At 37.4% G+C, this 12,519-nt stretch overlaps 1 protein-coding gene and 1 long non-coding RNA gene across 5 annotated transcripts in view; one reads left to right on the top strand and one right to left on the bottom strand.

The window, feature by feature from the left end:
- LOC140726893 (uncharacterized) overlaps nucleotides 1-12,519 on the top strand; it is a 116,440-nt gene that overhangs the window by 25,984 nt on the left and 77,937 nt on the right. The window lies entirely within an intron of this gene.
- Nucleotides 1-12,519, bottom strand: part of LOC140726890 (protein furry homolog) — a 270,433-nt gene that overhangs the window by 232,556 nt on the left and 25,358 nt on the right. For 2 of the 4 annotated variants that reach the window (XM_073043856.1, XM_073043858.1), the window contains exon 1: nucleotides 6,564-7,266. The exons of the other annotated variants lie outside the window; for them this stretch is intronic. In XM_073043856.1, the coding sequence (XP_072899957.1) occupies nucleotides 6,564-6,633 (70 nt within the window). In that variant the 5' untranslated portion in view covers nucleotides 6,634-7,266. Of the gene's footprint in view, nucleotides 1-6,563; nucleotides 7,267-12,519 lie in introns of those variants that run through there. 4 annotated transcript variants of the gene reach the window in all.

The following is a 12,519-nucleotide window of genomic DNA, read 5'->3' as shown; positions in this document are numbered from 1 at the left end:
GTTGGGTAGTAGCCTGCATAGTATTCAAGACATCTTCAAGAAATGATGCCTCAGAAGGGTGGTGCCCATTATTAAGGGCCCCTATCACCCAAGACATGCCGTCTTCTCATTGTTACTGCCAGCAAGGAGGTACAGAAACCTAAAGGCACACACTCAGCAATTCAGGAACAGCTTCTTTTCCTCTGCCATCCGATTCCTGAATGGACACTGAACCCATGAACACTACCTGACTTTCTTTTTTATGTTTTATGCACTATTTTTAATTTAACTATTTAATATACATATATATATACTTAATGCAATTGTTTTACTTGTTTATTTTTTCTCTATATTATCATGTATTGCATTGTGCTGCAACACATGAAAAAGTTAGCAAATTTCACAACATATGCTGGTGATATTAAGCCTGATTTTGATTCTGATTCACTTGATGCCTAGCTACTCCAGGTCAAGTGAGCAGGACTGAGACAGATCCACCACGCCTGTGCCCCACGATGAGTTAATCATGAAACACAGTTGACTTTCTTTGCCTACAAGAGACACTGCTGTCCTGTCTTTGTGGTGGATAGTGAAGCCCTTAGGCTGCCGCACTGCATTTGAAATGGTGGAGCTGAGCCATGTTTCCATAAAGCAAAGTACCCTGCAGTTGCTGGTGTCCCACTGGTACTGTAATCTTACTCTGAGATCTTCAACTTTATTTTCTAGAGGCTGTATATTTGCTAGCAGAAGTAGGGAATAGGGGTCTAAGACCTCTGCATTTCAGTCTTATTTGCAGCCCAGCATGCTTCCCTTGGTTCCTTTTTCTTAAAGGGAAACTGCATTTGTGACCCAAGTCTGCAGTCCTGGGTCTGCTGATATTGTGCATCGATAGAATTCTTAAACAACTTTTAAAAATGATATTGCTTACTGAAGTACCCATGGCTGTGACTGCGGATGTCAGCTGTTGCAGTCCTGTATGGGAATATTTGACAATTCCCTTCGCAGCTGCACACAAAGTCACCACTTCCTGGTGCCATCTTGTATTCTTACATGGTGAATCTTATGGGTAAGGTGAATTTGCAAAGGCTGCAGACAAAGTGGTGAGAAAAGTAGAGAAAGCTGAGAGTGTGAGTGAAGAGCTAGAGGAGGTAAGAAGTTTGTTCTGTTGGGCCAATATAAGGAAGATAGATAGTGGAAGAATCAGGATAGCTGAGCTCAATGTCAGTGGCAAAAAATTAATAAGGTAAGAGTGGAGATTACTTGGAACACAGTAAGGAAAAGAAACTGAAGATTACCTTTACTGTCTACAACGTTCCTGGAAGACTACATCCTTTAAACAAAGGAGTGAAGGTAAAGGCTGTAACAGAGGAGTAGCCAGAATGAGTGGAGCTAACAATGATGGTAACTTGGATATTAGACTGGAGGCAAGAATTATGTTGAGAAGAAATATTGTGAGCAAAGGGCTGAAACGTTGAATACCCATATCTAAGTGAACTGGGTGAGAACTCTTTTCTGGGATGAATACAAATAAAATAAGATTTGGAGGGGGGAGGACGACGTGGTGAACAATAAAAAATATTCATAGTCCTTTCTGTGATTACGACAATGGAAGTATCAACTGGAGCAGCGCAAGAGGCTCAAAAGGAGAACGTTCATAGAAGAAAGGAAATAAATTTGTCAGAAATAGTTTTAGAACACCACCTCTGTGGTTGTAGTGGAATGTACAGGAGACAAATTGGCTGCAATTAGAGGAAAGAGGTAATCCTCGGCTATTCAGATATCTGTCAATGCCAGTGGTCTACAAGAGCTGTTATTTTTCTGCAACATTGGAGGAAGATCAAAGAGAAAATTGATAACTAACCCAATGACTGTCAATCATGGGTGGGACAGTGGAGGAGGAGGCTAATGGTAAGACTAATCCCCTGTTAAATTGCTGAGTGACAAGGTTAGCAGGTGAGTGGGTTGAAAACTTCTCAAAAGCAGAGTACCTTGATGGCCCTTACTCCAGTTACCTAAGAAAACTCAGCAGGCACCTGTAGGATTGATTGCAATGACTTAAGATTTTGTCATTTGATTTGTCAGGTTCAATTTTGTCATTTAAAAAAAATTGGATAGGTATGGACAGGAAAGGAATGCAGGGTTTTGGGCTGAGTGCAGTTAGATGGGACTAGGTGAAAGTAAGTGTTCGGCACAGACTAGAAGGGCCGAGATAGCCTGTTTCTGTGCTGTAATTGTTATATGGTTATAAGATTAGATGACAGGAAAATAGTAAAAGTAGAGATTTGGTAGCAGACATGGAAATACAAGTGGTCTGCAGCAGTAGCCAAAATGTATATGCACATAGTTGGGATACAAAAATGACCAAGTTACATTATAAAGCCATAATAATCATTGAGGAAGGTTAAGAGCTGTTATTAGGATATTGCAATACAAATACCTTTACAAGAAATGAGAATTAGGAAGGAAAAATACCTGGGAATCCAAAAATAAAGTCAGAACTCCCATGGTGGGATAAACACACGGTCAGTAGGGTGCATCGACAAACCCATCTCAAAGTTTAGTAAGCAGTTTGGGAAACATTATGCAGATCAAGTGGCACTTTGAAAAATAGTGGATCAAAAAGAACACAAATGGCGGGAGGCATTTCCTTTAGATTTAGGATACAGAAGAAATAAAACCTAGTTGTATTGAAGAAAAAGAAAACTGAAATAAATTGAGGTCATCACAGAGTTCAGCACAGCACTATGGAACTTAAGCCAGGAACAAAACCTTGTTGAAAGATGAAGAACCAGTTTCCCAGACAGAAGCAAAACAGAACAGCTGGGCCGTAAGAGTCCATCCCTTTGCATAAAGTTTAATATTTATGTCCACAGAAGTTTAGGAATTTGAAATCCAGATCTAGTGTGTACATTAAACCCACAACTGAGCAAAGACACAGCAGTTCAGTCAGACTGTGTTGAAGGAATCTATGAGTTGGAAAGTCAAATTTCAGCAGACAAACTGCAATATGATAGGCAATCTTTTACTTAATGTAATGAAAGAGGGCAATATAGAGAACTGTAAATTAAGAATGTTTTATCAGGTATTAACCAACTGATACAGGACAATATTATAATTGTGCTAATATATTGAAATTATATTGTTCAGCAAATAACGTAAATTCTAGAATTATACTGTTAAGTGTTTCTAATACATTTCAGAAGTCATATTTTACATATTTTATGCAATTATTTTGGACTCTTGAAATTCATTTTTATTTTGCTTTGAATAAACCTTGTATAAATAAGTATACTGTATAAGCAGTGAAACAGCTATTATGAGACTTCTCCATTGTAAATAAAATGTAACCAATGATAAATAAATTTTAAAATGAACCTGAATTGCTTAGAAGGTTGATCAAAAACTGGTTAAAATATAACTACTGAAAATAGGATCAGGAATATGCTTGCCAGAAGACATTCAGACAGTTACAAAGATAGGAAAGGATTAGAGGGATATGGGCCAAATGCAAGCAAATAGGACTTGCTGGAGCTGTTCGGGAGGGTTTAAACTAATTTGGTAAGGGATGAAAATCAGAGTGTTAGAGCTGAGAATGGGGCAGTTGGTATACAAGCAGATGCAGTGTGCAGTGAGACTGTTAGACAGATAGGCAGTAAAAATGTAGTCAGTGGAATGAGTTGCAGTGTAACGTGGGGACAAAATCAAAAAGAATGACAAATACAGGACAGAAGATGTTATATTTGAATGCACACAGTAGATGATTTTGTAGTGCAGTTAGAGACTGGTAGGTGTGACGTTGTGGGTATCACTGAGTCATGGCTGAAAGAAGATTAAAGTTGAGAGCTTAATATTCAAGGATGCATATTGTATCAAAAGGACATGCAGGGAGGCAGAGAGGGTGGCATGGCTCAGTTGGTGTAAAATTAAATCAAAACCTTGGATATTACATAGGGTTGTAAGATGTCAAACCCTTATGGATAGAGTTAAGAAACAACAAGGATAAAAAAACCCGTGGGAGTTATATATGGGCCACATATAGCCAGGATGTGGGGTACAAATTACAACAGGAAATAGAAAAGGCATGTCAAAAGGATAACATACAATAGTCATGCAGGATTTCAATACACATATAATTTGGGAAAGTCAGGTTGATGCTGGATCACAAGAGAGAGAATTTGTTTAGGACCAGAAAGTAGAGCCTCAGAATAGAGAGGCATCCACTGAGAATGCAGATGAGAAAGAATTTCTTTATGCAGAGGGGTTTGACTCTGTGGAATTCATTGCCACCAGCATCTGTGGAGGCCAGGCAACTGGTGGAGGTTGATAGGTTCTTGCCTAGTTAACTCTTGAAAGGTTGCAGGGAGAAGGCAGGAGAATGGGGCTGAGAGGGAAAGTGGATCAGCCATGTTGAAATGTTAGAGCAGACTTGATGGGCTGAATGGCCTAATTCTGCTTTTATGTCTTATGCTTGTATGGTCTTAGATGGATACCTTGGTTACTATGGATGCATTGAACTGGGGGCCTGTTTCAATGCTGCATAATTCTACATTTCTCTGACCAATAGTACAGAAGCAATGGATATTCTATCAATATTCATCATCTTTAACATCAGGAAGAAGCTTCACAAGCAGATAGCCAAATCTAAATATGGATTTTTACAGAAAACTGATCTTAATGTTTCATTTGCATGTGCAGGCTGTATAAATGACATTGTGCTACTTATATCCCAGCAGGACTTTTTAAGTAACACATGTTTTTTTCCCAATGGAATGTCACTAATTTTCTTTTTTTCATTGAATGAATCTCTTCATTTTTTTTTCTCAGTCACTATTGAGGTGTTTTGAGCTAGTTGCTAAGAGATGCACATAGACGATTTTCTATTCCTTCCTTCCCACTGGGAGATACCTGGCCTGTGCACAGTACCTCCTCACAGTAGAATTGATGAAATCCTGAAGTTAACATAGTAGGCCATTGAAAGTGAATACAACCTTCCTGCACCTTGCACACTGGATCACTGTATCACATTTCCATCTGCATTTGCACACTTCATACGGTGAATGCAAAAGTTATGCATTGAGATCATACAATGTCATATTAAATTTTTTAAACGATATACAGTTGCTTTCATAATCAGGTAAAAGTTAAAAATCTTTCAAAAGGAAAGCTCTCCTGAAAATAAGGTTATGCATTTACATGTGCTAATTCCCTAATAATAATTTGAAACTTTTTTCCACAAATATATCAAAAATTGTTTGTTACTGTAATTCCATAACATAAACCTGGTTAAATCTTGGAAAATTTTATTTCCAACTTTTTTTTTCTTAATTTTTTTTCAATGAAACCTGAAGACATACCTTAACAATCTCAATGTATGCCTCACAAACAGAAATTACAAATAATCCTAATAATTGAAAGATCTTCTCTTGAAATTATCAAATATCTCAAGAAAGTAACACGTTTACTTCTATTCAAAGAAAATCACGGCAATGACTTTGAATGAAAAGATCCAGATAATATTTGCATGAAGACTTCAATAAAAACTAAGATCCTTTCAAATGAAATGTTTCTAGTTTAATGTCAACAACTGTCTATAAATTTAGATGTGAAAAATTAAAGATAGCCAACAATGCATGCATAATTCTGTCATGACCTTAAAATAGACATACACAAGCAAATTAAAAGTACAGAATCCAAATATATTTGCATGTACTCAAAAAAGCACAGCATATTAACATAAATATCTTTGATTTTTCTATTTGTTTATATTATCAGTTTAAACTTTCAGCACAGTATCTCTCAATTGCACAACACATTAAAAACATTTGAAGGACACAAACATGACACAGGCCTGTTAGAATGTAAACAATTCCAAAACCAGGGTCCAGAGGTAAAATATACCTACTAAACCCGAATATTTCAAGCCAAAGCCTGTTTTGAATTTATTGGATAATTGGGTATTACAGGTTATATAAACATGTATGAAAATAGCTGTATCTGTAGCAAATGTACTTACCCTATCTAAAACATCCATCTTTATTGTTTTTTCTAAATAATCAGATGTACCTATTATACATGTTTTGAATTAATTTCTAAATTTAAAATGAAATCTAAAAATCTATCAAAAACCAAAGACAAAAAAAATAGGCGTCTGAAAGGAACGTCATGTTGTATTCAATTCGGATGTTAATGATAACATCTTTGTATTTAACTGTTACTTCCAAAAGCTACAGTTCTAAAAAGCAATTATAAAAAACTAGCATGGAATTGTACCACCCTCCTGCATGTTTTTTAAAAAAAACGTTTTGTTTATGAAAACTGAACATAAGCAGGAAATGCTATTCTCGAATGGATTGTATTTGTAGGCCAGAAGGGAACTTAATTAAAGAATTCAATCTGAACAAATTTAGCTTAATTCTATTACAGTGGTCGCACGTAATGTGTTATCTACAATCTGCGCAATTTGATTTCAAATGCTAGCCGAGAAAACAAAAGAAAACACATTTTTTGTATCAACGATATATACATATAAACAAAATTCATTATTCATTACCTAACAGAACAAACTGTGCTCGTTGTTTACTTACTATTACTCCAGGATTTCAGCAATGACTTGATGCTGATCTCAAAGAAGCCTGAATCTTGCTGGCTGGCCATATCGGTAGTATACAAAGAAGCCACTGTGATCCTAAACGCAATGGCAAGTACTGTGCACAATCAGTAATGCAAACACTAAATCAGAAGACAAGAGATCTCTATATTGACTCTTATTCTTGTTCTCGACAGTTCTTTTAAAAAGAGGTTATAATGTTTTTGATTGATCTCGTGGTGCCTTGTGTACCTTCTATCTTCTCAGTATTCTGTCTGCCAATGGTCGACATTTATCGGAGGACTGAAATGATGTTGAGGTCTGCTGTCTTTCAACATGCATTCTTTGTATATTTGCTCAAAGAAATTGCTAGACAAATGCTATTAGAATGGGTCCTTCAATAATGTTTGAGGTGTCCTGTTCATTGCTTTTCTGTCTGACAGACTTAGATCTATGCATAAAAGAGAATAGCGCTATACTGTACAGTTTCCCTGAATGTATGCGCCTCCTCACGCAAGCACAGCACTGCCTGAGAACCACAGTAAGAAGCCAGTTAAAGCTTTTTTAAAAAAAAAGTCACGGCAATTTAACCGGTTGTTTTTTCCTCAAATGAGAAGTCGATGAACATTTGACAGATGCAGCGGTGTAATCTTTCCTTCAAACAGTATGCAGTGAAATATATGAAGTCGCATCATGCTGCAGTAAAATAGAACTGCACCCATATATCCAGTTGCAATGACGTTGAAAAACCTATTGGTCAACCCACTCCCAGGGGAGTGAGCGTGCGAATCAGCACCGGCTCCACGTTTAGCCTGGCTTTTTGTTTCCAGTCTGCCTCTACGATAATTCTGGCTTATTAAAACATTATGGCCAGCTGACCATTGCTGGATGCAACAGTAATCAAACGTATAAATTTTGGATAGATGGATTACTTTTTATCCTTTAGTTATAAAACTTGACTCATTTAAATGGAATAACGACATCTTATCTCAAATTAATAAATAATCTTCATCGCCACGGAGACAATTTAATTAGAGCGCTTACTACAGACGCAAAAGACACACTGCGACAGCACCACGGTCGTCTGTTTATAATAATGCATTTTTCAGAATGTATGATACAGGTTATTGCACTTTCTCCTTTAGATGACAACATCTCTCATTTTAATAGGCCATATGATGATACCAAAATAGCAAAATTAACTTCCTTGTTCATATGTAAACTATACAGGAACTTCACAGCAGGGGCAGATATGCAATGCAGTTAAATGCAGAAGTTGAAGCCTAGGTTATGTCATTGTACAAATAAAGGCAAAAAATAACATTATTGCATTTTGTTGTATCCCTCACCGATGAATGATATACATTGAATGTACATTGTACCAGTTGGAAAGATGCAGTTCCTCAAAACATCTGTCTCATCTCAGAATAAGGACTATGCTGCTCTGAAAAGAGCACAGAGAAATAAGCCTAAAGAGAAACTGTGCAAATGAACTTCAGATAATGGGAGAATGAGTGGCAATGGCAGAGAGCAAAGAGGAAGCAGCATACCTGAGACAAAAATGAATGGATAAACTACCGTAAGTAATGGCATGGACAGCACATTACACAGGGCTAAATTACAGACAGCTTGCTGCTAAAACTTTGTTACATTGTTAAGCATTTGGAGTTAGCATATGTTATAGCTAAGCAAATTAGGTAACATTAACAGTGAAAATAATTAAAAAATAATTATGTTCATAACACAAATAATAAGCTATAGCCGAACAGGTTCAGACTCAACTATAATAGGTGATAATTGGTGAAGGATGAGACAGCTCTAAAGAATCAGCAATGAAATGTCTTAACAATAGTTTATAATTCTCAATCAGAAGGGACAGTTTACTTCAGACTTGCGTCTCATGTTAGGGAAGCACAATCAGGGTTGGACTTGTATTATCAGAACTGACAGACTAAAGCAAAGCTAAATGAGACAGAAATTGAAGACTGTAGGAACTAATCTTTTCCAGTAAGTACAATGTACTTCCACTTGTCTGCATATGGATAAAGTCTGAAGGCTAACCAGTTAATGATTATAAGGATAACTTAGAGATGTAAGCTCTAAAGAGAGGAGTGGAGGAATTGTAATGTAGCAAATTTAGGCAATTTAGTAATTATGGGAGCAAATAGCACCATTTATAGACAGGACAGAGAATCCTGCATAGTTTGTTGCCAGCCTAACACCAGGGTAATGGATAGAACATAGAACAGTACAGTATTGGCCCTTCAGCCCAGGGTGTCCTTTAACTTTCTCCAAGATCAATCTAACACTCCATTAGACAGAGGAACAGAATTAGGCCACTTGGCACATCATGTCTGCTCTGGCACTAAATCACGGATGATTTATTTACCCTCACAACTTCCGTTCTCTTGCCTTCTCCCCACAACTTTTGGCACCCTTTCTAATCAAGAACCTATCGACCTCTGCTTTAAATATACCCAGTTATCTGGTCTCTGCGGCTGGCCACAGCCAAGTCGTTGGGTATATTACACAGATTCACCACCTTCTGGCACTTTTACTCCTCATTTTTGTTCTAAAGGGATGTCCTTGTGTTCTGAAATATCCTCTCCACGTCCACTATAGGCCTTTCAATATTTGATATATTTCAATGAGACCCCCCCCCCCCATTCTTCCAAACTCCAGTGAGTACAGGCCCAGAACCATCAAATGTTCCTTATACATTAACTCTTTCATTCTTAGGATAATTCTTTTGAATTTCCTCTGGTTTCTCTCCAATGCCAGTACCTCATTTCTCAGATATAGGGTCCAAAACTATTCACAATACTCCAAGAGCAGTCTGTCTAATGCCTTATAAAGTCTCAGCATTACATTCTTGCTTTTATATTCTAGTCTTCTCAAAATGAACACTAGCAATGCATTTGCCTTCCTTACTACCCACTCAATCTGCAAAGGAATCCTGCACTAGGACTCCCAAGTCCCTTTACACCTCCCATTTCTAAATTTGAACATTGTTTAGAAAATAATCTATGCCTTTATTCTTTCTACCAAAGTATCATACACTTTCCTACACTGTATCCCATCTGCCACTTCTTTGTCCATTCTCCTAATCTGTCCAGGTCCTTCTACAGATTCCCTGCTACCTCAACATTACCTGCCCCTCAACCTATCTTTGTATCATCTCCAAACTTGGCTACAAAGCTATCAACTCCATCATTCAAATCATTGACATATAATTAGAATCAGAATCAGGTTTAATATCACCGGCATATATTGTGAAATTTGTTAACTTAGCAGCAGCAGTACAATGCAATATGTGCTAATATAGGAAAAAATAAGTAACACAATTACATTAAGTATATATATATTAAATAGCTGAATTATACAGTATATAAAAAAGTGAGGTTGTATTCATGGTTCAATGTCCATTTAGGAATTGGATGACAGAGGGGTAGAAACTGTTCCTAATAGTAACAATGAGAAGAGGGCATACCCTGAGTGATGGGGATCCTTAATAATTGATGCTAATTTTCTGAGGCATCACTCCTTGAAGATATCTTGGATACAACGGAGGTTAATACCCAATATGGAGCTGACTGATTTTGCAGCTTTCTGTAGCTTCTTTCGATCCTGTGCAGTAGCCAGCATCCCACCCCCATACGTGATTCAGCCGGTCAGAATGCTCTCCACGGTACATCTGTAGAAGTTTACAAGAGTTTTAGGTGACAAACCAAACCTCTTTAAACTCCTAATGAAATATAGTCACTGTCTTGCCTTCTTCATAGCTGCATCGATATATTGGGATAAGGTTAGATGCTTAGAGATCTTGACACTTCAAATTGCTCACTCTCTCCACTTCTGATCCCTCTATGAGGATAGATTTGTGTTCCCTCATCTTACCCTTCCTGAAGTCCACAATCAGCTCTTCAGTCTTACTGACACTGAGTGCAAGGTTGTTGCTGCAACACCACTCAACTAGCTGGTATATCTCACTCCTGCTCCTGTACATCCTCTTGTCTCTGAGACTCAGCCAATAATGGTTGTATCATTAGCAAATTTATAGATGGAATTTGAGCTATACTTAGCCACACAGGCATAGGTATAGAGAGAGTAGAGCAGTGGGCTAAGCACACACTCCTGAGGTGTGCCTGCGTTGGTCGTTAGTGAGGAGAAAATATCATTACCAATCCACACAGATTGTGGTCTTCTGGTTAGGAAATTGAGGATCCAATTGCAGAGGGAGGTACAGAGGCCCAAGTTCTGCAGCTTATCGATCAGGACAGAAGGAATGATAGTGTTAAATGCAAAGCTATAGTCAATGAACAGTTTCCTGACATAGGTGTTTGTGTTGTCCAGGTGATCTAAGGTGAGATGAAGAGACATTGAGATTGCATCTGCCATAGACCTATTGTGGCGATAGGGAAATTGCAGTGGTCTAGGTCCTTGTTGTGGCAGGAGTTGACTCTAGCCATGAGCAACCTCTCAAAGCACTATAGATGTGAGTGCTACTGGACAATAATCATTAAGGCAGCTCACACTACTCTTCTTAGGCACTGGTATAATTGTTGCCCTTTTGAAGCAATATGAAAAGAACACTAGTCACCACCATCCAACCAGAATAGCCCCCTTTTAATCACACTCTTTGCCTCCTGCCAATCAACTAATCTTTTGTACATACTAGTGTGATATGGCCCTCTAATTTTCTTTAATCCATGTACTTATCTAAGGGACTCTTAAACATCTATACTGTATCTGCCTCAACCCCTACTCCAGCCAGCATGCTCCATGTACCGACCACTCTCTCTGTAAAAAACCTATCTCTGACATCTCCCCATATACTTCCCTCCAATCACCTTGAAATTAATAACATTTTGGATCATTCAAACATGCCTGTAAAGATCTTTGAAGGATAGAATAAAGAGAAGAAAGATTCAATTCCTTAATAGCATAGGAATGAATAATCAAGAATACAAATATGAAAATTTAAAGATGAAGGCCGAAGAATTATGCTCAACTGATCACAATCTGAATTATATGCCTTTCAATACACACAAGTATGCAGATTAAAGGAAAGGCCACTTGACTGAAAAGCACCGAGGAATAAGCACCAGGCATGGGATGGAAAGAATCAAAGCATTTGGGACAAGTCCACCTGAATTTGGCTGCATCGAAGGTCTTAGCAGAAAAGAGGATGTTTGTTTAGAAGGAAGACTTTGGAAAAGGCAATAAAAATAAAAGTTTTAGGACAAAGGGAAATTACTTAGTAGACTATCAGTGAAAACAATGCTCTGATACTATAAGTAGCTAAAGATAAAACTAGAATAAAACCAGGAGTTTGTGAAGTAAGAGGTCTGAACAAAACATTTGAGCAAGAGAATACATTAATGTGTGCGGATAAATAATCATCCTTATACAAATGCAGGCATGCGATGGATAAATTGAATAAATTACAGGTGCAATTTAACTTGAAAGATAAGGCATGATTGCTGTTAGTGAGACATGGCTGCCAAGTCTGGAACTCAACATACCAGGCAATATAGACAGGAAAGGAAGAAAGACAATAGAGGGAGAAAAGTCTCTAAGTATTTATTTTAATGGTGACTTTATGGTTAAATGGATTTAAAATTAGTATGGGAGTAGAATGTATGTTCCTTCGTGGCAGTTTTGAGGTCAGAGAGTCTATCAATGCATGATTAGATAAGCATGTAATGATGGCAGAGGAGTTTTAATATTTAAGCAGTTACATTGATTGGCATAAACAAACCAGCATATAACAGAAAGATTCTGCACTTCTTGAGCATGTTCAGAATAGATTTTTGTAACAAGGTTTAATTGACCAACAAGAAAGCAAGCCATATTTGATTTTGCAGCGAATTGTTTTGTAAAGCTTATTACAGGTGCATGAAAACATCTAAAATTAATCATAAAATTATTCATTTTAATGTGTTTGACAGAGG

The sequence above is a fragment of the Hemitrygon akajei genome, chromosome 4, assembly GCF_048418815.1.
Source record: "Hemitrygon akajei chromosome 4, sHemAka1.3, whole genome shotgun sequence".
Classification (NCBI taxonomy): Eukaryota; Metazoa; Chordata; class Chondrichthyes; order Myliobatiformes; family Dasyatidae; genus Hemitrygon; species Hemitrygon akajei.
The sequence above is the reverse complement of the archived record's forward strand: the minus strand, read 5'-3'. Positions and strand labels throughout refer to the sequence as shown.